General features: G+C 55.3%; 1 protein-coding gene across 14 annotated transcripts in view; it reads right to left on the bottom strand.

Moving 5' to 3' along the window:
* Positions 1-27,947, bottom strand: part of CELF4 (CUGBP Elav-like family member 4) — a 299,458-nt gene that overhangs the window by 216,139 nt on the left and 55,372 nt on the right. For all 14 annotated transcript variants that reach the window (XM_060119060.1, XM_060119057.1, XM_060119055.1 and 11 more), the window contains exon 2: positions 7,008-7,090. In XM_060119060.1, the coding sequence (XP_059975043.1) occupies positions 7,008-7,090 (83 nt within the window). The remainder of the gene's footprint in view (positions 1-7,007; positions 7,091-27,947) is intronic.

Below are 27,947 nucleotides of genomic sequence, written 5' to 3' on the forward strand. Positions count from 1 at the left end.
GCTCATCTGGCACCTGGAGTCCGGATTTAAAGCATTTCTGCCTTCTCTCCTGGAACTCAGTGCTCCCTCCTGCTGGGAGAGCCAGCCGGGAGGGGTCCACGTGCGCTCAGCCGCAGCCTGGGGCGTGGTCTGTGGCGGGGGTGAGGGGCTGATGGCTGGACACGTTCCCGCCAGGCCTGCTTCCTGTCAGGATGGGGACTCTTCCAAAGGGAGAGGCTGGAGAAACCCCACATGTGGGTGGGCTGTGGAGGCCTGGGTTCTGGTCCCAGCTCTGTCACAAGCGAACTTCAACTCATTTCCCTCGGATCACAGATTCCCTGTGGGTAAAATGAGAAAACTGAGCTAGAAGTTGGTGCTGAAACTAGGCCTCCTGCAGATAGGAGTGTGTGAATGGCCAACCAGAAATGATCTCTAAGCCTGGAAGGGGGCTCTGCCCTCTCCTGCTGCCCACGGTTCCCTCTGTGCTTACACCGTTTGAGTGTGTGCCCCTTGACAAACCCTCCCACCTCTGACACTCTAAGGACCCCTGGGGTTTGTCCCCCCAGGTGAATGAGAAGCAGTGGGTAAGTGAGAGGGAAGCTCCACCCCAGGGCCTCACTGTGCGTTTTCCATCTGCCCTCGGTCCCAGCACAGGCTCTTGGGCACTACTGACATTTTGGGCCAGACACTTCTTTGTCGTGGAGCTGTCCTGTGCATTGTAGGATATTTAGAAGCATCCTAACCTCTACCTACTAGATTCCAGTAGCATCTACAGACAGTGTCCAAATGTCCCCAGGGGGGCAAAAGTGTTCTCTGTTAAGACCCAACGCCCTAAAAGGACAGATGAATAGTTCTCTTTAGAGAATATGGGGAAAGAGGGAAGATATTTCCCCAAGAGAGAAAGAAAAGAGCATGAGGATGGGGGTGGGGGGAGATGCAGAGGAAGGGCTGGTGGGACTCCCCTCCCCCTTTCCAGTGACTCAAACACCGTTGAAGCCCTTTCTCTCCCTGCCATGGAAGAGCCATAGGGCTGCCCATTTTTCAGTGTTACGGGTTGAATTGGGTCCTCCCCTCCCCACAAAAGATATTAAAGACCGAACCCAAGGTACCTGGGAATGTGACCTTATTTGAAACAGGGTCTTTGCAGATGTAATCAAGTTAAGATGAGGGCATTAGGCTGGGCCCTAATCCCATATGATTGATGTCTCTATCAAAAGGGGAAATTTGGACACAGAAACAGGCACGCACACGGGGAAGTTAATGTGACGACATAAGAACACCACCTACCAGCCAAGGAATGCCCGAAGCTACCAGAAGTGAAGAGAGAGCCACGGAACAGTCTCCCTCCCAGCCCTCAGAAGGAACCAGCCCTGCTAACACCTTGATCTTGGTCTTCTAGCGCCAGAACTGTGAGACAAAACGTTTCTGTTGTTTAAGCCACCCAGTTTGTGGGACTTTTTTACAGCAGCCCCCCAACCAATACACTCAGGAAGAAGGACCACAGGACCAGGAAGCTGGAGCTACGCAGGGATCTGGCTTGTGACCCCACCATCAGAAGCAGAGATACGTGCTGATGGGACCCAACTCACCGTATAGAGACAAAAGCCAACACTGTGCCTACAGGACAGACAGGTGGAAATGCATCACATCTCTAAAATGAAACACTTTGGTTGTGCTAATCACTAGAAGTTGTAAAACTACCCTGAAGAATTAACAGCCTCCACACATGCTAAGTACATCCATCATAAATTCATCTTTAGTTTCTGTTATCATATCAGTGTCTCTGGGGACCCCTGTCTTGTCATCATTTGCCCTTTATAATTTATTCATCTTGTTCTTGCCTGCATCCTTTCTACTTATCATTCATCTTTACAGTTGTACATAAAATTAGATGGATCCTTCTATGGTGGGGCTGTCAGGAGGGAGATGGGCCTCAGCAGGGAAGTCCCAGTAAAGCTGGTGGCGGTCCCACGAGAGCCTCCTGTGGGTGTCAAGGTAGAGGTGGGGTGGGTAGAAGGTGAGAAAGGGAGAGCGTGAGGGAAGGAGGAGGAGAGGAGAGGGACGGGAGAGTCAAGTGAGAAGGATAAAGAAGAAAGGATGGGAAGTGAGAGGGGAAAAGAGGAAGAGGAAAGTGACCAGAGGGAGAGAAGAGAGGAGGAAACAGGCATAAAGAGAAAAGAGGAGAAGGAAAGGAAGGGAAGGTGAGACTTAAGAAAATGAAAATGGGAGGCAGGGGGAGAAAGGAGAACATCCTGAGAGAGCAGTGCTAGAAATCCAACTGAGGTTTTTTTTTTTTTTTTTTTTTTTTTTTCCATTTTAACATCTTTCCTGGTAAACTCAAAGAAGGTCACATTGAATTTCCATGGAAATGACGTGTCCTGAGTGGTGGGGACCTGAGTCGGGAGCTGTGATGGCAGCGATGCTGCTTGTCTACCAGGCTGAACCGAGCGAGGGGTGCGGGTGGGAGACAACCACGGAGGACTGTGTGCGTTTGCTTTGTATTCTCAGGTTGCCGGAGTGAGGGCACAAAAGCCAATCTTTAACTAGTGAATTGGAACTTTAATGTTTACCAAGCAGATACAGCTCCCACTCCCCCCCTGCCAGCTCTCTCTCCTCCCCGCTTTCAGGCCTCCCGCTAACTGGACCCACCTCTTCCCCCCTCAGCAGCCCTGGTGAGGAGCCTCTTCTGCTTCCACAGGAGCAAAGTGCTGGCCACTGCTGGCCACGTAGCCTGGTTTTCTCTGATCGGAGTCTCTCCCCAGAGGTCCTACCTTCCTAACTTTGGAAACAGATGGGCTCTTCCTGGAAGACAATTCCCTGAAAAGTCCCAAAGGCAGGGGGAGCTGGGACTAAGCAGCAGGGGACTATTTTAAGGAACAGGATTCTTCCAATAGGCCTCCCGTGCACACTCAGACAGACCCCAGGGAGCTCTCCAAGTGGACCTCTCCTGCCTAGCTCACGGCTCCTGACCTGTCACGCGTGCCTTGTCTTCTAGGCTAGTTCTCAGACCAGCGCTCTCATCTGACACACCCATCTTCCTCCCAGCTCTCTATTCCCACCTTGCCCATGTCCTGAACACACTTCTGAGCAACTCCTACACCCCATAGCTACCCAGGTCCCCTCTAAAGCAACTGGTGGCCCTAGAAAGGAGAGGTGGATTTTGGTAGCAGATCAGGTGCTGGTCTTGGCTTGGCCATTTAGTAATATTGTCACCTTGAGCAAGTTGCTTAATCTCTCTAATCCCAGGTCTCTTCATGTGTGAGGGATACGCATGATATCTTCCTTACAGGGTGGTTGCGAAGATAAAATGGGGTAATGGAGGTAACGTGCTTGCATCACGCCTGTCAGACAGTGAGTGCTTAATAAATATTAACTGTTATCATTGAACTGTTTCCTACTCTACCCATTTTATGATAACGTGCTGTCTTGTATCATTGATGTGTGTGTGGCTTCTGTCTCCAATTTGATGGACAGCTCCAAGAGGGGGTGGTGATGCATTTTTCTTATCTCTGTGTCTGCCTGGATGCCTAGCACAGTGCCCAGCACAGACTCAGGAAATTTTTGTTGATGAACTGAGAAACCATGTTGACTGTACCCTATAAATGATGGAACAAACATTGGGAATGGAAGAAGGTGGGCTGGAGAGGGCTAGGGGCCAGGAGAGAGAGTGAGATTGAGAGTGTGAGGGAGAGACGGTGAGTTTAGAAAAGTGGAATCACTCTGCCTAGATGCCGGCAGAAGGCCCTGCTCGAAGGGACCCTGATGAGGCTTTGTGGTTTAGTAATCTCATTCCACTGAAGGCGTGTCAAATTAAAAAACAATAATCCATTTGTAACACTGGTCCAGGGATGACTCGGTCAGCCATCTGAGAGACTTTGGTTAGGTTGGTTCCGAGGGATACTGACCTCTGACTTGTAAAAACAGCCACTGTGATCTGGTTTCTGAGCTTCCACTTATCCCAAGAGAAATGTCAGCTCCCCTTCCCAGTCCCTAAATGGGGACACGTGGGAGCACTGTCTCTAGTTCTGTCTCTGTTGTTTTGTTACTGTTTTTTGATGGTGGCAGTGTGTGCATGCATGAGCTCTCGCATGAAAACAATGGGATCGTGTTCCTTGCTGCCAACAGGATGCTAACTCTGTAACTTGCTGGGAAACGAGTGGGCTGCCTGCACCATCTTCTCCCCTCTTTCTCTCTTCAGTGAGAAAGTGGAGGGCTAATTTTAATGGATTGATTTTAATGGATTTTGAAGTCTGGAAAAGTGCCTAAATTGCTGAGGTTACCAGTTTCCAGGTTCTTTTTTTAAATTTTTTTTCTCCTTAGTCAGACATAGAGTGCACTCACCAGGGCACCTAGTGTGGTCACCCCAGACAAGAAGAGGTCTCCCTCTGCCCCCTAACCAAGCAGGCAGCTGTGAGTACCACCTCAGCTGGTGGGAACACCCATTATACAGTTGGGTGGAGCATTCTGCTTGGGCCACTTCCCAGCATTTGCGTCTCACTCTCTCTGATCTCAAAGGAGAGAACCAAGCAACAATAGTAACACCAGTTCTGCTTTCTGGAATCCCGATGACTCCACTTTAAAATCTGGTCATTTTGTTTTTCATTAATCCCCATGTGAGTTTGTCGGGGGGGGGGGGACAATGTGCCCTGGGAAGTTGGAGCTGCAATCCTGTCTTTTCTCCCTGTCCCTCCCCCTGTGGGCTGTGCCTGCCCTGAGAATTGTGATGAGGTCTTTGAGGGCATGAGTCTCCCCGTGAGGCCTTTGAAGAAAGGACAGCGTTCCAAGCACTGCAAGGGGACTCTAGGCTATGTTTTAGTTCCATTGTTGGCCTCCCTCCTCACCCCTCCCACCTCCCAACATACATTCATGGTTTGTTTTTCTTTTTGTCCTTTCTCCCAGACTTGCCCAACTTGTCTTTGTGGTTTCAGAAAAATGCCACTGGATCTCCCAGTATGAAGGATTAGCACAGATTATGGGGAACAGTGTTAATTATTGGTGGAAGGGGGGCTGGCGCGTCGCTCCAACGTGCTCCTGATTTCCCTTGGGCCTTTCTGCCTGGTAATAAGCCTTCTTTAATCTGGCAGGCCCCTTGGTGAAATCAGCACCACGGACAGTGGTATTGATTGCTTCTGAGAAACCATCACAGCTGCTCAACCAAATTACCTTTGATATGTGACCTTTAATGTAATTACTGCAACATCAAAGTATTTCTATAAATTATTAAAGAACTAATACACTCCATCATTTAGCTATTCTATTATATGTAAAATAAACAACCACAAGTTAATGTTAGATCCTGAACAATCCACACTTGCTACTGAAATTCTCCCAGTCCCCAGCCTCTCCCCCTTCAAAATCCCAAGCCTCCCCCTCCCACCTTCTCTTTCGGTTTCCCCATCTAATTCCAGGTTTTTAGCCATCACAAAACTCCCCAGCAATCTCTCTCAAGCTGATGAAGGACCTCCCATAACAATGTGGTATTTTCTATTCCATTTGGGTGGCTCTAAAATATCTATCACAATCTCCCCCAAACCAAAGTACCACAAACACTTTATTAATCAGCACAAACCTTTCTCAGAAGCCTTTGATTATCTTACAATATGGCTTTACGCTTCACACATAACATGGGGTGATGTGGAGCATATTTCTGCCATCTTACAGAGGGCACCCAGAAAGTAATTACTATAATATATGTGCATGTAGCTGCGCCACTGAAAAACCAACTGGGGAATGGCCACCTTGCCAGAGCTGGGCTCCACACAAAAACCTGTGCGGTGCACGATTTCCATACATTTGCACCCGCGGGTGTGTTATTAAGATGACTCAGCCTCGTGCTTTGCAATCACAAATACCAAAATACAATACAAAGGCTATCTTAATGGAAGGAAGGCCCTCCCCACCCCTAAACGGGTAAAGAAGGATCTCTGATGCAAAGGAAGACTGCTCCCGCCCCTGGTTGCGCTTTCTCTCTGTCTACCTGGTTAACCTTTCCCGCTGTGGGGCAGAAATGGAAGCGTGTGTTTACATACGGTTTGCTTGGTAAGAATGTAAACATGCATGTGTAAATATTGGTGAGCATATATACAGAACACATGTGCTTCCCTGCAGTGTCCATTGTATAAGCTTAAACACGGTACATTTTAAAATTCTTTAAACTACGCCCACAAACACTCACATCTTTCCATTTATCTTTAGATACTCGGTGAGCTGCATATCTCCCCTCCTTCCGCACCACCCCCATCTCTCTGAACCCACAGGAGAGACCGCGCAGACCCTTGACCCGGGGAACACTTCTTATTTTATGGTGATGAACTAGCCTCGATAATAGCCATGGCTGATATCACACCCAGTTAGGGGGGCCATAAATAATTCTCTTCTCCCCCGCACAGAAGCTATAAACCAGGGCTGAGGCACGATAGTTTATCAAAGACGAGGGCTGGCTCCTTAAATAAAACCGCGGTGATCTCACTCGCGGCGCCGAGCCCGGGCGGGTAGGCACTCCCTCCCCCCCTCCCTCCCGGCCCGGCCCCCACCCCAGGAACGGCGAGGGTCCGACGTCGATCGGTGGGTGTTCGTGCAGCCTTGCCGCAGGCGGCCCGGCGAGCCCAATGGAGGCAGCTCCGGGGTCTCAGGGCCCCAGGCACCCCGCGTCCCCACCCCGGGCTGCCCGCACGGGTAGTGCGCGGAGGAGAAAACCGATCGGCGGCGCCTCGGTGGGTCAGGGGAGGAGCCGCGCCCGAGCTTTGTGGCCACGGCCGAGTTCGTCCCCCGCCCGGATTCCGTCGGGCCTGGACGGCCGAGTGCGCAGGCCGCCAGGCGAGGTCTGAGCTCAGCGCCCACGCGCCCGCTTCCCAGCCCCGCGCCTCGAGGCTTCTGGGGGCCCAAGGGGCGACGCACGAGTTCCCGAGCGAAGGCCGGCGCCGCGCACCGGGGCCCGCGAGCCCCCGCCGGCTGCGCCGCGGCTCGGCCTCACGAAGTCGCCCCCTGTCGGCGCGCCCGTCGCTCGCGCCTCGGCGGGCGCCACTTACCCCGGGCAGAGTCTTCTGCTCGTGCAGCGCGCTCTGGGCCTTCAGCGCTGACTCACGCTCGCAGTAGGTGAGGAAAGCGCAGCCTGGGGAGGGAAGCAAGCGCCGAGAAGGGTCAGTGGGGCGCCCTCGGGCCGCCCACGCGCCCTCCCGCCCGCCCTCCGGTCTCCAGCCCCTCCCCGCTCTTGGTCCCTCTCGCCACCTCTCTTTCTCTCCCGTGCGCTCTACTCGAGCTTTCCTGCCTCGCCGTTTTCCCGTGCCTGCTTTTCGTCTCTCTCCTTGCTTTTCTATTTTGCTCCTTCGGTGAAGTCTCCCCACTCTGCATCTTCTCCCCGCCACGCCCCCTCTCCCCGCGGGTCTCTTCCTGTCCGCGTGCCAGGTGCCCGCCTGCCTCCCTCCGGATGCTGTTCTGTTTCAGCTCCAGCCCCAATACCTCCCAGAAGGGGCAGCTTCCACCCCTCACCCCAGCACCTCTAGTTACACTCCATCGTGAACTCTTGTTCTGGCCCCTTAGGAGGGATGATGCAGGGACCCTCTCGGCCTTTCAAACAAAGGCTCCATGTGTAAGGAGGACCCCAGGCCAGGCTGTCCTAATAAAATGAATGGGGCTGTCCATGTGTCCCCTGCCCCAGTCGGTTGTCACATCTGCAGTGATATCCTCACACCCTTCCTGGAGGGCTTGGAGACTCTTGTTCTGCCTCTAATTCCCCGGGTGACTCCAGCAGTCTCCTGTCCCGCCTCAGTCTCCTCACGTGTGAACTGAGAGGGTTGATCCAGTGGTCTGCAAGGTCCAGTCCAGTTTTCCCCTTGCACGATTCTGACAGTGCCTCACCGGGGAATCTGGATTTTACAGAACACTGTGTCTTACTCAAGCGGTGACTTTTTAATGCCGGCCCTTCAGGCACGGTGACAAGGCAAAGAGAATACTTGTTGGTGGGAGAGGCTTTTTGGGAGTTCCCTCAAGCTGCTCCGTGTCAGGGCCTCTTCCTCTGTCTCCAGATGTGGCTGTGTGGCTTGGGCGGCCCTAGGGTCTTACGGAAAGTCAAAAAGCCAACTTCAGCCAGCAGCAGGCTTGCGTCCGGAGGGCCATAGTGGCCTCAGACTTCCTAAAGCCACCATGGCCCCGGAGAAGGCACTCTGGGCCCTGGCCACCACCTCTGTCTCACTGTCTTCTTTCTCTCCCTTGTTTCACTCTCTCTCCCAGGATCTGGTCTCCCAACCATCTGTGTTCACCACTGCCCCCCTTTCTTTGCTCTCCCCCTTTCCAATCTCCTCACCTGGTATGCCTTCTCTCCCCATTTTCACATCTACCAGTCCCATCCATCTTTCAAGAATCTGATCAAGATCCACTTCTTCCCGGCAGACCACCTTGACTGGTCTAGTTCATCTTAAATCAACCTCCCTTCTTGACTGCCCACAGCTGGCCAGGTGGTCATCCTCCTGGCCATTTATCAACTATTTCCTGAGTGCCCTTGAGCCAGTTTCTGTGACAGGTCCAGGAGCCCAGGCCCTCTTCTCATGAGGCTTGTAGGCTTCTGGTGCCAGTCTGGTGCCTTGTCACCAGGCTCGCTCTGGCCTCTCGTTCGTTTCCCTCGACATAAGAGTGCTCCCAGCATCCTCTGCAGTTCCTGACTCCTCCATCACCCAATACAAACTCCCTTCCTCTTCTTCCAGTGTAAAAATTGGTCCTGCCTCCCTTCCTCTCCTAGCTTCAGAGAGGAGATGGAAGGGAATGTATGTGTGAGGGAGATGTAGAGACGGGCAGAAGGAAGCAGGGAGAGAAAGCTGGGAGACAGAGTTCTCAGCTGCCACGGCTCTCTGCCTTCCCTGCCTCCAGCTCTGTCCCAGGCTGGGAGGAGCTATGAGTGCCAAGGAGCCTCCGTCCCACTCCATCTCATGCCTCCCCATCCAGACCCCAGATCACCCCTCCTCCCCCCTCCCCGCTCCTCCATCCTGGTTGTGGCAGACGGTTATTGATGGAGACACTGGGGGACTAAAATGAACAGCAGTCAGAGGCCCCCATGACGTCGTCCCTCGTGCTGCCGCCTGCCTCTGCCAGGGCCTCTTTCCTCTTGTCCCCTCACTGGCCTTGTCCTCCACCCATGCCTGCCTGCAACTGGGAGGCAGCCGCTGTGCAAGCCAGCTCAGGACAAGGTCAGGGCAGGTTTGGAGCGGGAGGAGGAGAAGGGAGGAAGGAGAGAAAATGACCACATTGTTTCCATGGACCAGGATAACAAGGAAAGGGCTCCAGAAAGGAAAAAAAAAAGAATCTGTTGCATATGTCCAGCTTCCAGGCATTTCTGCCACAGTTTTTTTTGAGAGCGCTCACAGCTGTGTTGTGAACCAGAATCTTTGAGGGACCCCCAGGCCCCGTGTGACTTCCCCTGTCATCTGCACCCCCTGACTTCACCTTCGTCCATTCCTCCCCTGCTCACTCACCCAGCTCATTCCAGCCTCGCTGCCCCGCCAGGCCCACTCTGCCCTCGGACCTTGGCTCTGGTGGTTCCCTCTGCTCAGAAGGAGCCCGGCCTGCTGTCTGCACGGCCTGCCCCTTCACTCCCTTGAGGTTCCGCTCACACGTGACCTCCTCAGAGATGCCTCCCCTGACGGCCTCATTTAACGCAGCCTCTCCTCCCCCCCGCCCCCACCCCTGCCCAGGACGCAGGCCTGCTCTCTGACCCCTCGTCTTGTTTGTGCTTCTCTTTGGCACCCCTCACCCAGACATGTTAATACTGTGTGTTTGTTCCTTGATTAGCGTTTCCCCGGGCTCAGATGAGGTCGGGACTTGATTTTGTTCCGTTCCTGCTTAGTTCTCGGCGCCCAGAAAGGGGCAGGAGCTCAACACATATTTGTCAAGAGCATGGAATCCTGAACACTTTGGCTACTTTGGGGGTGCCGGGAGGTGCGGGGACATGGCAGTGGTGCTGGGAGCTGATCAAGGCCCCGAGGACACAGAGCCACACTGGACTTCCGTAGTGGGAGGACGGAGGTTGCTGGTGAGAGCTGATAGGCCGCCCTGGAGGGAGGGCTCTTGTCCCCAAGGCCTCCTTGAGCCCATTTGCTCAGGGCTTGACAGTATGGTAACTGTCACCGTCCTGCTCTCTCCCCCATCAGATCATCCCCTGAAAAGGCTGATGCATGGTTCCAGACAGGAAGCTGTGCTCAGCCAGGGGTCACTTACTGATGCCTCTCTCTGAGTCCCAGTTTCCTCATCTCTAACTCCCTTCAGAGGCTGGCGGGGAGACTTACTAGCCAATGAGCATTAACAACCTCTGCAGGGCTCTCTAATCGCAGAGCACAATGTAAACACAGTCACTCCTGTGGATGGGGGGGTGGGGTCAGAGAGGCAGAGTCCCTCCTGTCCCTCTACGCCTCCATGAGGAGGGACCAGCCTTACACGGGGGCCAACTGGTGCCCACCCACCTGGCCTCCTCAAACTATGTCTTCAGCCAGCCCGGTGCCACGTCTGACAGTCCACTCGGAGAGAGCTGTCTTGCTGTGGCTCTTTTAAAAAGGCGGACACAACACATAGTTATTAACAGCTGACTGTGTGCTTGAAGGGACCACATCTGCTCCCTTGCTGGGGGCAGAACCCTGAAGGAGCGGCAGCTTGGCAGGGATGGGGGGGGCTTCAGGAGGGGAGTCTGCCTTCACAGGGTGCTGCAGAGGGCAGCGGGCCTGGGTGGGGGCCAAGGTGGGCACCCAGGGTGGCCAGGGGAGAGAGCGCTCCCAAGCCTCACCCACCCACTGGACACTAGCTGAACGAGCTGTGACTTCCTGTCCTCATCTGCACTTCTCCTATGAGTGGAGGAGGGGGCTTTGAGCTGTGAGGGCGGTGCAGGGGGGCCTCAGCTCGGCAGTCACTAAATCTGCCAGGCTCCCTCTCCTGTACGGAGCTGAGGTGTCCCCAGAGACACGCCCAGTGAGGCCCCTTGGGAACTCTCAGTCTAGTTGGGAAATGGGGTTCTCTCAGGGAGCAGCCACATTCTGATCCAAGGCAGCAGAGGGGGGTGGGCAGGGGGAGTGGTACAGGCTCTGCACCTGAAGGCTTGAGAAGGTCTGACAATGGAGCGCCCTTCCTGGGGATGGGGCTGGTGGCACAGACATCTCTTCCTGCCTTCAGGCCCAACACTTCCCTTCCCAAGCCTGACCCTGCCTGTATACTTGTGCTCACAGGGGAGGAGACATGGGTCCACCGTGGCTCTTGGGAATAGCAATAAAATTGAAAACCGTCTAAAGGTTTCTCAGTGCCAGAATGCTTTTATGTTTAAATTGTGGAATACTCTACAACAATTAAAAAGATGAAATGGTTCTAAATATCCAACACAGAAAGATGCACTGTCAGGTGGGAGAAGCAAGTTGCAAAATAGCAGACGCCATGTATATACATCAGAGACATCTCCCCGGCTCCCATATGCACCCAAATTTGTGCCTACACCATAGTACAAGGTCTACAAGGGTCCCATCAAGCTGAAAAGGGGGGGGGGTAGGTGGTGTCTCCCATGACTTTAACACTTTTTGTTTTGTTTGACACATTTAGACCCAGCATGTATCATGTATCATTTATATAATTAACTTTAAAGAAAAAAAAAAAAAACTTTGCTAAGAGGGGAAGATGGAGTGAAAAGGGGGGTGGGTGGAAATGGGTGAGCCAGGCAGGATGCAGGACCCACAGCACGTTCTGAGGGCACGGACGAAGATCACTGGACGTTAGCTTCCTGGCAGGTTCTTCATTATCACGGGTGGGTCCTGCTATGGACCTGCCTCAAAGCTTCCTCTGAGCTCTGGGAGTTGAAGCAGACTCTCTCCACCCAGCAAGCTGTAAATGGTATTCATTTGGGTCCTGTGGCCCTGAGTCCCAGAAGTTGCTGTCTGGGGGGGATAGAATCCATGATGGAGCACAGAGGCCCACCCTCCCCCCACACCTGTCTCGCCCTCCAGGTGTCCTGAGGCCCAACCGGCTGTGTGGCGCTGATGGTGGGATCTGAGGTGAAAAGACGCAGAAGTGACTTGAGAACCTCTGGGTGAGGTCCAGCCTCGCCCCTCAGCTCCCGCCTTCCCCGTCCTGTCCCAGTGTCTGGGATGGTTCTCCCAGCACCAGCTCATCACCTGACTCTCCCCGCCTCAGGGTCGGCGCTTTCTAGCACTGACCTGGTGGAATAGAATTGCAGCCTGGCGGAGCAGGACCGGACTTGGGAGATCATCGGGGTGGGCATGGGGGCAGGGAAATGTCACAGTTGCAGAAAAGTCACACCACAGTGCTGCCACCAGCTGCTGATGGCCTGGCCTCCCTGAACGAGGTGGACCCCTCTGGCCCACCCTGACCTGCCTCGCCTCTGCTGCTCCCGGTTCTACCGTGTGCACTGGACACTGGTCCACCCTCACATTTCCTCATGCTGCCTTCTGACCCTTTCCCACTCACTGTTCTTCTTCTTCTTATTATTATTTTTTTTGCGGTACGCGGGCCTCTCACTGTTGTGGCCTCTCCCGTTGCGGAGCACAGGCTCCGGACGCACAGGCTCAGCGGCCATGGCTCACGGGCCCAGCCGCTCCGCGGCATGTGGGATCTTCCCGGACCGGGGCACGAACCCGTGTCCCCCGCATCGGCAGGCGGACTCAACCACTGCGCCCCCAGGGAAGCCTCTCACTGTTCTTATTTACCCATCCTTCTGTTGGTCCTTTTCATGCCTTGTGTCTCTGAATATACTGTCAGCTCCGTGAAGGGTGGAGACAATCTTCTAAACGGAACTGAAGCTTCATGGAAATGGAAGCTTCTAGCCCAAGGAACTGAAGAGGGTGGGGGGACCACAACTGGGGGTTTGGGGCACTGAAGAGAGATCAGGAAGCACTGGGGGCAGAGAAGGAGAGGGAGGAGGAGAAGGGTAGGGCCAGGGGAGGTTAAGCCAGCTGCGGGAGGCAGGCAGAGTGGGCGTTGCTGGCTAGGGCACAGGTGGGTGGGTGGCAGACACCCTCCTCCAGCAGGGCAGCCTGGGCTGATGGCGCAGGGGGCGCTGCTGATTCCTGAGAAGGTGGGCGGGTGCCCTCTCCCACACGAGGGAAAAAACACAGCGCCGCAGAATTAATTGCACGGAGATGGCAGTAATTTACAAAGCCCCCGTGTGTGGGGATGAAAGGCCCTTGTCATTGTGAAGTGAAGGAAGTACAATTTCCTGCCCAGCTCTGAACAGGGCTGAAGCCTGGGGTGTAATCATCACGGAAAGGAAGGCTCCCGAAGCGCTTCCTCCTCCCACCCCAGCCGGGCCTTGGCCGCCTACTAATGGAATTACAGAATTAGCCAGAGGAAGGTGGCCCTAGAATAGGAAGATCTGGACTTTAATAAAACATCAGATCCTCAGGCCCTGCACTTGACTGGCCTGGAGGAAGTGAGAGGAAGCTGGGTGTGGGAGGGGGTGGGGAACAGGAAACCCACCAATCAGCCAGACCTGAGGGTCAAGGAGAGGCTCCCTGTTCGGAGTGATTTTCTTTGCCCTGAATCTCCACCCATCCACCTGCCATGGGGCCTGAAACTCCACCCTCAGAGCATCATTCCTCATCCCAGGGTTTACGAAACGGATGTGGTCCCCACTGCAGAGAAGTTAAGGCAGACTGTGTGTGGGTGGATAGAGGGAGGGGGAGGGGGGATGTCTTCCAGTTTCCCTGGAAAGAGGGTTGCTGGTGTTCCGAGGCCATGTGTGTCCCGCCATCGAGCCTCTGTGGCTGATGGTCTGGGGGGGCGAGGGCGGCCTCCCCAGTGCCTCTGGGGCAGATGCCCCCTTCCCTCGTGTGGGAGGGACAGCTGCAGAGCAGTTCTTCACATATATGCTCTTCCTCTGGGAATGTCCCCCCACCAGGTTTGCACCTCCTCAAGACCCACCGCTTGGGTCCTGCTCTTCAGTGAGGCCCTAAGAGCCTACCTCGGCCTTGTGGTCTCACCTTCTGTGGATTCCTACGTGGCTGTACCCTTGACCACTGCTCATGGCTTGCCCCAGGGGTGAGCCTCGTCTCCTCTTCTAATCTCTGAGAGCCTTGAGAATCTGTGAGCTCCTGGTAACAGGCAGAGAAAGAAACCATGGGGCTGGCCCTGCCACTCTCTCTGCCTCTCTTTCCCAGTGCCCGGCCACGGGGTGATGCTTCTGCCAGAACTTCCCCAGGACCCGCCCTGGCCATTCCAGTCCCTCCAGGCCTTTCTACCTGGACTATACTCCCTCCCTCTCCCTTTCCCCGGGGACTTCTCTGCTGATGTTCTCCTCTCTCCATAAGAGAAAGACAATGATCGCTCACCCACAGAACATGACTCCGACTCTTGCTTCTCCACCTGCATCGGGGGGAATCCAGGCCTCAGAACAGTACCCTTTCTCCTGCTACCTCTTCCATGCCTCCTTCCTTTGGAGCCCACGTGTCCTAGAAGAGACTAAGCCTCCCCTCCTCCAGGAAGTCTTCCTTGACTACACCAACCCCAACATCTCTTAAAGCCCTTAGCAATGGTCCCTCTCATTTGGCAGTTAGAAGACACATCTTTGTCTACACATCTTTGTCTACCTCTGTGCCCCATGGTCTGTGTGGGCAAGGGTGGCCTCCCCAGTGTCTTCTGGGTGGTGTGTGTTTGCCCACGTGGAAATATTCTACTACAGGAGCTGCTGACTCCAGGGTACCCTCCCCACCCAGACGTCATTGAATGCAGTGGTTGTTAAACTCCACTCTGGCCCTGGCTGGGTGACAGTGAGATGCAAGGCTGGGGAGAGATGGCTGACCTCAGGGGAAGCCGTGTGTGGAGAGGGTCTGGGGTGGGATGTCTGCCCTCCGGCTGAGGCCCGCAGAGGTAGAAGGAGCCATCCATCTTCCTCTGAGGAGGCCTGGGGGGTGGGGATGACGGGGCGGCCAGCAGGACAGGGAGATGGATGGTGCCCTCAGCCAGTGAATCAGGGCTGTTGGCCTGCTCCTTTCTTCAGGGCCCTCCAGTGCTGAAACCCCACCCTCAGCCCACAGCCTGCTTTTGGGCTCAGCACTGCCCTCCTGCGTCAACTCTCTTTACACCAGTAACTCCAGAGGAGTTTGAGCTGCAGGTGAACTCCAAGTTCAAGAGTTTCTCAGAGTTAAGCTGGTTGTGTGATGTGGGGAATTGGACCCGGCTCACTGTGACGGTCTCAGCCTTCCTTGGCGGCCACAAGATACAGATGGGCGTGGGGCTGGGGAACATCCCCAGACCTAGACTGGGAAGCCCCAGGGGATGGGACCAGCCCTCTCTTTCTCTTCCTGGGGGCACTGGGCAGGGCCCAGTAAGTTCAGACCCAGGGACCTAATTGGCTCAGACCTCAGAGGATGGACCAGGAGGCGGGCCTTTGCCAAGGGTCTGTCCCTTCCAGTTACCCTTGTTCATACACCCTCAGTGCTGGAGAATTTCATGTCTGGTGTCAGCTGCAACATCTTTATGGCACTGTGAAAAAGGACAAAAAGTGGACATGACATACTGATGGCCTCTCCCCTTTCTTAACAAAGAGTTCTTGGTCTGTGGCTGGACTGATGGGCCCATGAGGCTCAGGGGTTGGGGACGGGCCCAGGGAAAGTGTTAGCCTTTCTAAGGCCCAACAAGACAAGTACAACCTGCTTCGTGACACGTGCTGGCTTTTGTTCCCACAGCCAAGGGGCTGCCCTTGTGCCCCTGCTCTAGGCTGGCAGCGCCGGCTGGTCCCCAGGACAGCACAAACTGCTCCCTTTCATTCACACATAGAGCTTTTACTTGCCACTGTGCTGTCATGCCCGGGAGCTCATGATGCTTGCACCTTACAGTAGACAGGGGTGTTACCAGCATCTGACAACCAGGGGGGGCCTGTGTGACTTGCCTGGTGGTGAAGCAGAGACCTGCTTTGGGGCTCAGTTCCTGTCATCCCCTCCCAAGGCCCTGGGCAGTGTGTCAGGAAGTGTGAGTGGGGACCTTGGGGGCCCTGATGGGAGATGTGCTCCCTCCACACCCCCACCCCATGGCTGGGATTTGGGGTGAGGGGCTCAGGGATGACCTCATTCTCTTCCTCCAAGGATCCAGGTGGAGAGCGCTGAGGTCTCTGGGGCCTCCCTGGACCCCATGCACCTGACCTCCCTCTACCCCCGATGGCGTCTCCAGTGTGAAAGTCAGGTCTCGGGCTCCTCCACAGAGGGCTCTATCTGAGCACCAAGGCTGGATCTGAAATGCATGTGGGGTATTCGTTCCTCATACAAATACCAAGATAAACGCTAGAGCCAAGACACCGAACTGTGTCCCCTTCTAACTAACCTGGCCTGGGAGTTCATATCTTCCTGTTTGGAATTTTCTCAGATCAGGATGCACCTGCTGAGAAGCTGGGCGTGACTCCCTGGGAAGAGACCACTGCTCACCGAGCACCACGTGAGAGGGGCTCTGGGGTCTCATTGGTGTGACCCCACCAATGGCTAAACTGCGGGACATGGGCAACAGGCAGAGCCTCTGAGAAAGCAAGGCCCATATAACTGACCTGAGAAGCAAAGCACCTCCCTGGTCTCTGCCTCTGCCCTCTGTCTGCCCATCTCCACTCCTGCCTGCCCACGATCGTCTCTCTCTCCTTGCCTGTTTTGCCGGAAATGCAGAGCCTCGCTGGCTTACTTCCACCCTGCTGCTGGCCTCGGACTGATTCCTCAGCGTGCAGGAAGGACACGTGCGGGATCTGAGCCCCCAGTGACCCCAGCATTTGCTGGACGCGTGCAGGTCTTATGCCCACAGAGGGAGCTCAGTGAATGCTTTGTGAGTTGCATAGAATTCCCCTTGTTGGAGCTTTACATGGTGGTTGGACAGCTCCAAATTGGCGGGGAGGGGGTGTCATTTTCCCCAGTAGCATCCCCTTCCCCACGCAGAGGGATGTGTGGAGGAATCCCTCCTTGGTATGACCCTGGAACCTCGGGACCGCAGCCTGGAACTGTCCCCAGCACACCCACATAGACAGCTCTCTACCCCCATGATGTGCTGTGTGGTGGGGCGGTCAGTCTCTCTGACTCCTTTCTCCCACGGAAGGAGAGGTAAGCAGACTCACAAGGCCGGGGGCTGACGAGTCCCTTTGTCCCTTCGTCTGTCACCCTGAACCACGCTCCCCCACAGTGGGTGTCCCTGTCACTCCTGGGCCTTTGCTCCTGCTCTTCCCCCCACCAGCACGCCTTCCCCGCACCTGGGTCCTCTACCAGATTCCTCCACCATCGGAACCCTCCCCAGCTTCCCAGCCTGCGCTGACTCTCCTCCCAATGAGCCCTTCCACATCCAAGTGTCCGAAACATAAAAACAAGTGCTTAGTTGAACAGCTTTCTGCTGTTCTCATCTGTGGGAACTCTGTCTCCTCAACTAGACTGCAGCTCCTGGGGCTGTGCCTCTCCTTCCGTATCCCCGACCAAGCCCCGGGATGGGGGCCTCACAAGATCAGTTGAACTGCTCAGAATTAGGAGGGGAGGGTGCGCCACTCCTCTTTGATTGCAGATGGGCACCCAGGACCCCCCAGGTGAGGTGAATTAGTCTCACCTCTCTTCTCCGGCTCCTTCCTAACAGGCCCTAATTCACTGAAAGAACAACTACAACAAAAAAATAGAAGCACACCAATCAAGAAATTCCGACCTCAGCATCCAAGACAGACTATTTTGAAAAGACCAATAGCCAGGAGTCCTATATTACAGGATCAATGTTTGGAAAATGTGATTTTCTTTTTAAAAGCAGAAAAACAATCTCACTCAGTCCAGGCAGGCCATGGTCCAGCTCTAGGTGGAGGATGCCTTTCCCTCATGATCTCACCACTTAAGCCACTCTTCTGGCCAGGCTTTGCACTTCACCCAACATCAGTAATATAGGTTCAATCGCCGGCATTTAGCAATATTTAACCTGAGGACTGCGGCAAGGGAGTAGTCAGCAAACGTGATTGGGATGCTGGCTTCAGTGAGTCAATCCCTCAAGCCCGCGAGCCTAGCAGAGATATTGTTCACAGTGTGTGTGTGTGTGTGTGGGGGGGGGCTCTGGCTTTTGCTTTAGAGTCAGCTGTCCCTGATCCCGGGAAGAGGCAGGGCCATGCACCGTCACCCTTCCTTCATTGCTGACCTACAGGTAGTGCCCAAGGTGGTGAAAGGCAGTTGGCAAATGGGGAGGATGACATATGGGGGCGGTGGGCCAGAGCCTGGCATTCAGTGCTATGTCTTCTTTTCCCAGAGACCCACTCACATGTCCACAGAACCCACCAAGAAAGAAGACTGAACTCGCTGATCAGTTGACTGGTACTCAAGACTCAACAAACCATGTGACTGGGATCAGGGTGCTGTCAACTGTGGATGGAGTGAAAGATGCCTCACTCATTCATTCATTCTACAGCCATTTACTGATAGTCTACCATTTGCCAAAGGATGAAAGACATACCCCCTGCTTTGAAGAAGACGCTGGCTAAATGCACTTGCAAGGCCAGGTGATATACCTGCAACAAGCACACCCACTAAGCTGAGGTTTGTGTAGGGCTCATCAGTGGCATAAATGATAACAGCAAACACTTAGGGATTGGGGGTTATATGCTGGGCATTGTTCTGAGTGTTTTACATGTATTGTCTCATTTAATACAATAACTCTATAAAATAGTACTATTATCCCCCTTTTACAGGTAAGGAAACTGAGGCACACAAAGATGAAAGACTTGCCCGAGGTCTTATGGCCAGGTCCATGGTGGAGCTGGGCTGTGAGCTGGGGCAGGCTGCCTGCAGGGCCTGTGACCTGAATCATGGAGGAGGATACTCAGCTCCGCCCTGGGGAGAATCAGTGCAAGGCTGCCTGAGTCTTGAACCCAGCATGGCCTCTAGGGAAGGATGTGCTGGGAAAAGGGCTCTGCACGGGCAAAGGTGAAGAGGTAAGGGCAGCAGGGTGAGTTTGGGGGCCCCCCCCAAGTGGTTTAGAAGGCTGGAGCCCCTGAGAGTGCCAGCCCCTTCAAAGCTCCTCCAGACACCTTCCCTAGCACCTTTCCTTGGTTTTCCCCCTTGTCTGTTCTTCCTTTCCTCTTCCTCTCTTCCTCCCTTCCTTTCTTCCCTTATTCCTCTCTTTCTTTCCTTTCTCTCCCCCCCCACTTCCAACATCCTCTCTCTCCCTACCTCCTTCCTTCCTTTCTTTTTTGGCCTCATGGCTGGGACCCCATATTCTCTCCTGTCCATCTATTTAATTCCCATTCTGACTACTCCAGGATATACCATTTTTTTCCATCTCGAAATAACTGTGACATCTGACCCCCTGGTTTCTGCCGTCAGCCAGCTGGTGCCTCTGGGAAAACCATTTAACCCCTGTGGCCTGATTGTTTCCATCAACAGGATGTCTGGAGTCCGGGAGAGGGCTGCGACCTCGGAGGGAGGTGGATCTGGTTCCGACAGTAGCCTCTGTCTTGTGCTAGAAGTTTGCGTAGCCCCCTGGGTCTCAGGCTCCTTACCCGGGAAATGGGGATAAGGACACTTACCTGCTGGAGTAGTGGGTGTCCAGCAGAGCACCTGGCATATACTTAATGGAAGGGATTACTATTGCTACCATTTTCAGTAGCAGCAGTTGTGATGTGATGCTAAAGATTCCCTACAGTGTGAAAAATAGCTTTGGCATTTACGCTGTCTGGTGATGTCTGCTTTCCTTGCATGGGACCTGCACATCCCCCCTGCGACACACACTCACACAGACGTGGACCCCGTGTGTGCTTCCTGCCCCGGCACAGGCCAGCACGCTGGGGGCAGAGTGACAGATGGCTGGCATTGAAAGTCTGGGATGTGTGTTTTGTTTACCTCGTGTATCTAATATGCTAATGACAGGAGGCAGTAATGAGCTGGCAGGGACCTGGGTGACAAAGAGCTGGCTTCATGCTTCCCCAAAGAGGCACCTCAGTGTCCATTGTTTCTTTTGTGAGAGGGATTGTTAAGACCTGGGAACGTGGGCTGGGAGGGTTGGGGAGAGGAAGGCTGGGGGTGTCTCACTCAGGAGCAGTGTAGGACCTGGCAGTGTTGTGAGGGGACAGCAGGGGAGGGGTGGGCACCCCCTGAGGGTGGGCATGGACTACTCCACCCTCGTGGGGAGGGGATGGCTGTGGACTGGGCACTCTCACCCGTTTTCCTCACTGACTTCTCCCAAGGACCCTGTGAGCTCCCTGATGGCAGGGCTGAGCCTTCCACCGTGGGCCCTGGTAAGCCCTGCTCCTGGCACAGGGCCTGGCCAGCACAGGGTGACAGATGCACACTGGTTTGGCATTAGGATGCTGACTGAAGGCGATCTCTTGACTGGTAAACCACAGCCTGCAGCAAGTCACCAGATCTCTCTGGACCTCAGTTTCCTTTTTGTGAAATGGGTTTGATATCCCATGAGTCTGTGTCTCCAGCATCAGCACAGTCCTGGCACAAAGTGGGCCCTAGCGCATATGAATTCATCAGTGAGTGAACGGGGAGGGTGGCGAGGGAGCAGGGGGTGTCCACTGTTCTTCTACTGAGGAGGAATGGGACGCGTCTGTGGGTCAAGGTGAGGCACTCATCCCAAGAGCACACAGCTGGTCAGTGAGAGAAACAGCTCAGGTCCACTGCCCGGCCTCTTGGAGGGCAGGCCTCTGAGAGGGCTGTGGAGGCCAGTGCAGCCCTGAGGAGGGGTGAGCAGGCCGGTGTTTGGTGGTCAGTGTGGAAAGCCCCAGACAAAGCGTGCAGGGAGCAGACCGTCAGCAGATGGAAGAGTGTCTCCAAGGCTTTGCATCAATTGGAAGGGAACAGGTAGAACAGGTTCACGGGCGTGGGTGGGGGTCGAGTCCACGTAGCACCCCACCCCCACCTGGGAGAGTGGGGGGCAGCTGGAGTGGGCTGAGAAGGGGGTTTTGTGGGGACCCAGGGCCGGGGGGAGCCAACCTGAGGCCCAACCTTATCACCTCCGTGATGGGTCTGACTCCGTAGCTGCCCATTTCTCAGTCTTTGCATCCTCAGGTTTTACCCTTTCTCTGGGCTTCCTAGACATTTTCTTTAGACCTTTGCTTTGTCTTGGCTAAGCTAACTGTACCCTGTGGCCAGGAAGGCCAGCTTGGTGAGCTGAGGCTGAGAAGGAGAAGCCAGGCATTGGGGTGGTTAAAGGAACTGCTGCTGGGCCTCCTCCTGGGCAGCTGCGGTCCTCATTTGCGACTGAGCAGGGGCCCCTGCCCTGGCTTTACACACCCTGTGAAGTGCCGGGCTGACCTCCCCAGTGGTACCAGAAATGTGGCCCAGAGGCCAGGCTACATGAGAGCAGAGGGTCCAGGACTTGGGGAACAGAGGCAGGAACAGCAGGAATGCAGAGGGAGACCCTGGGTGCAAAGGCCACACAGCACGGAAGTGTGAAAAGATCCTGGGGGAGCTGCAACTTGCATCAGAGGCCAGATGAGGGTCCTGGTCTCCTGGGGACCCCGGCTTCCTTGTCTGTAAAATCCCGGCTGGAGCAGCAAACTTCCCAGGAATGAAGAAGGCAGACTCAGAGTTCTGGATTTTAACCCAGCTTCTACCTGATCCTCCCTCAACCTGAAGGCCCAGGTGGACAAGGTGGAGTCCCCAGTTCCTGGCAGGCCTCCGGGACCTGCTGCCCTCAGTTTTTCCCTAAGTGTCCAAGGGCATCTGCTCTTTTCCCGGACTGGCCTGGGGACAGAGGGAAGGACAGGAGAGGAAGATGGGCTGCTGGACCTCAGCGACACCCAGCTTGGGACACAGGGACACGGAGGAAGTTGAGAAAGGTGGCATGCCACCCAGTGACCCAGCTTCTGAATGTAGAGGCCTGGGGAAGCCAGCAACAGCATGGGCGAGCAGGGGACCATCGTGGAGGCAGGCATGCCCCTAGGCATGCCCCCTTGACAGAGGGTTGAGGAAGGGGGGGGATGTCATTCCTAGTGGCTGGAGTGAGTGTGCTCTGTGTCGGGACCCGCGGGGCAGGGGGCATTTGCAGTGGGATGGTACCTCAGTGTTGGCCAGCACGGGCTAGCCCAGCCTTGCTCCCTCCTCCCTTCCCCTCTCCTTCTTTTCTTTCCTCCATCACCAGGTGTCTGTCCTGGCCAAGCTGGGGTGGAGGGGGTCCAAGCTGGGGTGGCGGGGTAGGAAGGAGGGAGATGCACAGGGCTCAGCGGGCGGGCGGCAGTAGCCATCAAGTTTCTGCATCCCCCGCAGTTTCAGCAGCACAGGCCGCCTCTGCCTCCCAGGACCAGTTCCCCCTTGAACTGCGAGCCACAGCGCTGCCTGTTTTCGTCTGCGGGTCTATATATAGCGATGGAGATGCACACTCTGGAATTGGATTTGATGTAGCCCTCTGGACTCAAGCTAACTTTTGGGGAGTAGTTTTCTTGGGAACCTGCCAGTCCAATTCCTCCCTCATGAACACTAATTACTGCACAGACCTTCTCCATGAAATCGGTGCTGAAGCCATTTCCATCCAGGCGGCTCTCCAAGACGAAATTTTTCTACTGGGAACCGACAGCCGCAAATAAACCTACCATCTACTTAGCAACGGAGAGCAAGAGCGGGTGGGAGACGGGGAGGGAGGGGGACGCACAGAGAGTGGGAGGGAGGGAGGGAGGGAGGGCTCGGAGGAGAGGGCTCGGCTTCTTTTCTTCCTTCTGTTCTTTATTTTTCAGAAAGGGTGTAATCAGCGCTCTCGGGAAAGGTGGTACAGGGAGTCTTGGAAGACAGCGCAGTGGCCCAGGCCACCTACATGGCCAGTACCTGCTCTTGGCTGCTCGAGCCTGGCCAGGGCCCTCACTGGACTGCTGGGCACTGCAGTGAGAGACACCCCCCCCAACACCGGCCTCTCCAGGGTTTATTCACTCCTTCCCCACCCTAGCCTCCCTCCTCCTCCCACAGGTCTGGCCCTTGCCTCGCTCCCTTGGCCTCACCTCACAGAGGACAGCTTCCTTCCACATCTCGGCCTGATGAGTTCCCACTCATCAGCCAGGGGGCTTGGGTACCATCCCACCTCTACCAGGCTGTGCCTCCCTGACCCTGTTAGGTAGCACCAATACCTCCACTCTGAACTCCAGAGGCTTGTGCCAGGCACTCAGCAATGGGGTCTATTCTTCTCTCTGCCCCCTTGAAGTCTGCACATCGGCTGCCAAGGAAGGGGTGGGCACCAGAGCTCGGGGCGGGGGAGAGCCCTACAAAGCCAGGTCCTGCCCAGTGCATCACCACACCCCTGAGAGGCAGATGCCTTCTCTTCAATTTCACCTAAGACAAGCCTGAGCTCAGAGAGGTCAGAGAGGATGTTCATGGCCACTTATTACCTAGGAAGAAGCAGGGCTGGGATTTTATGACCATTGGCCATTTGCCAGGTCCTCGCACTCCAGCCAATAAAGCCAGAGAGGACATCAGAGCCTGCTGGGGGTCATGACACTCTGTACCAACCTGGCCCCGTCAGCAGAAGTGCTGCTTCTTGCCTTGGTAGAGCTCCCTCTGCGTCCTGTGCCCAGGGACACACCACGCCAGGACCCCAGCCCACAAGTCACCTTTCCCAGGTCCCTTAACTTCTGTTTTCTGAGATCCAGAGCCCAGAATAGGGCACTCCCCAAAAGTCACTTATGCCACCAAGACTTGGTGAGGCCCTTCACCTCTCTGGGTCTCAGTTTCTCCATCCATAAAGTGGGCACAGTGATTCCTGCCTTAGCTCCCTTACCTAGGTGGGTGGTGTGGGCATCACTGGAGATGGCAGTAGTGCTACTAGGTTGCTGGTCGTCTCCCTCAAGGCCCCTGTTCCAAGCGCCCGGCTTCATGCTCACCCTGGACTCTCCTGTCCCTGCCCGCCCATCCAGGGTGGATGAGTGAGGTCAGAGCTCAGCCCTCTTCTCCAGCGGAAGCCACGATAGAGAACTCCCACTGGGGGGTGAGGAGGGGAGAGGAGCCCCCCGGAAGAGCCCTCTCTTAAAAGAGCCCTGGGCTGGAAATCATGAAAGTGGGTTGATGCCCGGGGCCTTATTTGTAAGGAGGGCAGTGGAGCCGGATGAGGTGATCTGTGCGGCCCTTCCCTTGCGACACCCTTGCAGGTGTCGAGAGGTGGTGAAGGATGGGGCTTGCACACCACGTGGCTCTACCACCTTAGCTGTGTGGTGTGGGGCAGGTTTCCTAGCCACTGTCTCCCTCAGTTTCTCACCTGTGAAATGGGAGACTAACTCTCACTGGGTTGCTAAAGGCTGAATGAGAACGTGTGTGCCCGGTCCGGGGTCAGGGCACTGGTCGGGGTCAGGGCACTGGTCCGTGTCAGCTTCTAGTCCGTAGGCTGTATAGTCCTGGCCAGTGACGAAGCACCTTCCCAGTGAGTACTGTGCACGCATTTCCTCACTTAGTCCACTGGCTCTGCTTTCAGTGTGTGTGTGTGTGTGTGTGCGTGTGTGTGTGTGTGTGTGTGTGTAAAATGTGGAGTCCCAGAGGCGGGACCAGAGAGTTGCGTGGAAGTGTGGCTGTCACTCGGCATCTACAGAGCGGGTCCCAGCTCCTGGCATCTGGCTGCTGTGAGAGGCCTCCTCAGAGGACGGGCCTGAACTGCTAGGGAGGCTGGTCATCGCCACAGCTGGGATCCCCAGGAGCGGCCGTCCTCAGGCAGCCAAGGGCCACCAGGCTGAGCCTGATGAGGTGAGGGAGGGTCTGGCGGGTTTCTGGTTAAGGAGAGGAGGGAGCCAGCTGTCCCAGCAGGACGTGGGATCCTCTCACTCGTTTAAGTCTGAGTGGCTTCACCTGGCTGAGACCGTTGAGGCTGATGACAGGCCAGCCAGGCTGAAGACACAGAGCACCAGGGAAGCAGTCTGGGGTCCACATACCCTTCCTTTCAACAGCTCTTATCTTTTTTGGTTTTGCCTCCCCACTTAGATTCCTGGTTTATCTTCTTTAGTAAAATTCTAACCTCCCTTCATCAGAGCTAAGGTGAAAGGGACACACCCATCATGGAGGCTGCCCTGAGGGAGGCGTGGCAGTGGGCACATCTGTCCTGGATGGAGCTCAGGCAGAGTGGGCTGTTGGGGGCCAGGCGGGGATGACGGTGGAACCAAGCCCTTTCCACCTAAGGTAAGTGCTCTCTCCCCAGGGAAGCACCGCCAGGGAGCATCCTTGGGCAAAAGAGAACCCCAGAAGCAGGCAGGGGAGCAGGGCAGTTAGACATACAGGCTTTGGCATCAGACAGATCTGGGTTCCTGTCTGAGCTCCACCATTTCTTGGCTGTGTGATCTCAGGTGAGTTCCTTAACCTCTCTGAGCCCCACTTTCCAAATTGTACAATGGAATTGATACAGGCCTGTTGTGACACATGTGAAGCTCCCAGTGCAGTGCCAGGCCCCACATGTGTCCCTTTTGTGATGCCATTGAGCAAGGGTATCCTCTGGATTTTGCAGCCCTCCCTGAGCTGCCCTAGGACATACCTGGGACAGTAGAGTGGTGGCCTTGGCCCCATTGGTAGGTGTTCCCTCCCGGGCTGTGGGCCCGATGCGCCTTCCAAAACTTCAGCCCGTATCTGTGTCTCCCCCTCCCCTGCCCACCCTGATGCTGCCCCCCTCTTCTTTCAGAATTCTCTGTTCCTTCTCTCAGGCAGGCAGCTGAGCAGAAAACAAATCAAAGTTGCCTGCATGTCTTGGAGCCTGCAATGCTCCCGCGAAGCGATCCCTTGCTTCCCATTACCCACCCCAATAACTCTTGTATATGGAGTGTGAAATAATTAGCAGTGGCAAAAATAATTTAGGAAACAAGAAGAAACTAATTGTATGAGCTTGTTTGGGGAGAACGCAGCCAACCAAAAAACCCACTGTGTAGGGAAGTATGGACAGACAGACCAGTTCCCCTGAGGTCAAGCCCATGGCTGGCTCACCAGAGGGGTCCATTACAAGGCCCTCTCTCAGGACCAGCTTCCTCCACCAGGATCCTCCAAGAAGGGCCCACTGGTGCTGTAGCCAGGACAAGCCATCCTCATGGGCCCAGGGGTGACTTCGCAGAACACATCTATAACCTTGACTCAGGCCATCCCCTGGAGGCAGGTGGGTGGGGAGCAGTCTCATGTGGTCAAGTGGGCTTGGCAACCTCCCTGAACTTGAGCTGGGGCCACAGGTGGGCTGGAACGTTCTTGTTCCCTCTCCCACCCGCCTGCCTTCACCACTCAGACTCTCCAGCCCCAACAGACGCCCACTGCACAGTCAGCGTGCAGCGCACATGAACGACACGGAGCTTCCCTGGGAAATGGGCGGGAACCTTGGTGCCTCGTAGTTTACAGCCCTACTAACTCTGAAAAGTTTGCTTCCTCCTTGAGCACTTTTCCAACGCCTGAGCTCCTGCCCATCCTCCACCCCACTGCTCATCACTTTCTGGGAGGGGGAGGGTCAGGCGCCCTAAGTTTCCAAGTGACAGATGAAAAGGAGTGAGGACTGGACGGTCTCAAGGTAAGGGAATGAGGGGCCAGAGAGAAGCAATAATCTGCAGACGGTCACAGTCACCAGGAAGGCAGCTCTGGGTGTGACCCAGGCTGCTGTTTCTCGCCTCCCCTGCCATGCTGGAGACCTCAGGGCATCGGCTGGATCCTGGTTGAGCACAGCGGCGGCCACCTCTGTTCCCCTGGGACCCTGCTCAAGGCCCCCTCCCCTCATCTGAATGAGAGCTGGGCCCAGAGTGGGGAGGAGGCCTCCTCTTCCCTTCACCCCCGCCCGCCCTGAGACGAGGAGCATTTGCATTTGTCTAGAACTGGGCTATAAAGTTATTCCTAATGACAGAAGTCTCAGCGCTCGCCCCGTGAGCTCCTGTCTGATGTCTCCTCGCTCATCTCCTCTTGTCTAGGCTGTTACGACAACCTCCTAATTTGTCCCTTGGCCTCCAGTGTCTCAGTCTCGGGCCAGCACGGCGATCGTCCTAAAGCCAGCTTCTGATCTGTCACTTCCTTGCCTTGAAAGCTTCTGTGACTTCCTGTTTCCTCTAAGATCAGCATATATTTCTCAGCCTGGCCTCCTTGGTGACATTGGTCTCTCTCATTCCCCTTAGCTGGTCTCGACGTTGGAGGAATTACTTTAAATCTTGGCTCCTTGGTGAGAAGGCAACTGATTGAGAGCCAGCCTGGGTTCATACCTGGTTGTCCCTCCCCTTCACTGCTTTCACCTGGAATCACAGTGGCTCCCCTGTGGCCCTTAAGCCACAGTGGCCTAGTGTCCATCTCCCAGACACACCACTATCTGCTGGACGTCGCTGCCTGGAGGGCTCGTGGTGCCTTAGGTGTAACGTGTGCAAAGGAGTGGCCGTTATTTTGCCCACACCTGGACCCGTTCTCCTGGATCCCAAGCCAGAAACTTGGGAGGGCTGCCTTCTCCTTCATCCTCATGTGCCCCACAGCCATCTCCAAAGTGGATTTCTCCTCTCTATCCCGCCCCTGTTCAGGCCCAGATTTTGTCATCACCTGCTGAGTTTCTCTCCTGCAGCTCCCAGGACTGGCCACTTCCTCCCCAGTGTCCCTGTGCGGGCCTCACTGGGGCCTCTCCTTTCTCTCACTTCTTTTCCCTGATTAGGCTGAAATCTGGTCCTAAGTTGCCCTGGCAGATGAGACAGAGTGAGCTTGATCAGGGCACCTCAAAAGCCAGACTAAGACATCAGAGGCTCTGGAGCCAATGCAGACTGTGGTTGCTGAGCCAGGGGTGTGGGGTGGAGGGGGTGAGTGCTGTGTGCGCACTGTCAGCCTGGAACCGGCACATGGGATGAGGCAGGGGAAAGAATTTGGAGGCAGGAGGACGGCTCCCTACAGGCAGGCCCCTTTGGGCCCATTTGCTGTGCTAATTGCCTGACAGAATTACAGGGCAGGTGTCCAGGACTTGGGCTGTGGTCTCATCACACACTTGGCAGCTGAGGTCTTTTGCCAGGTGGGGGTCGGGTGGAGTGGTCCCCTGCTCCTTTCCCCACCTCCTGCTGGGCTGATGGATGGCACTAGGTATGCATAGGTCGGGCACGCCTGTTCACCAGG

This window comes from Mesoplodon densirostris, chromosome 15 (assembly GCF_025265405.1).
Source record: "Mesoplodon densirostris isolate mMesDen1 chromosome 15, mMesDen1 primary haplotype, whole genome shotgun sequence".
Lineage (NCBI taxonomy): Eukaryota > Metazoa > Chordata > Mammalia > Artiodactyla > Ziphiidae > Mesoplodon > Mesoplodon densirostris.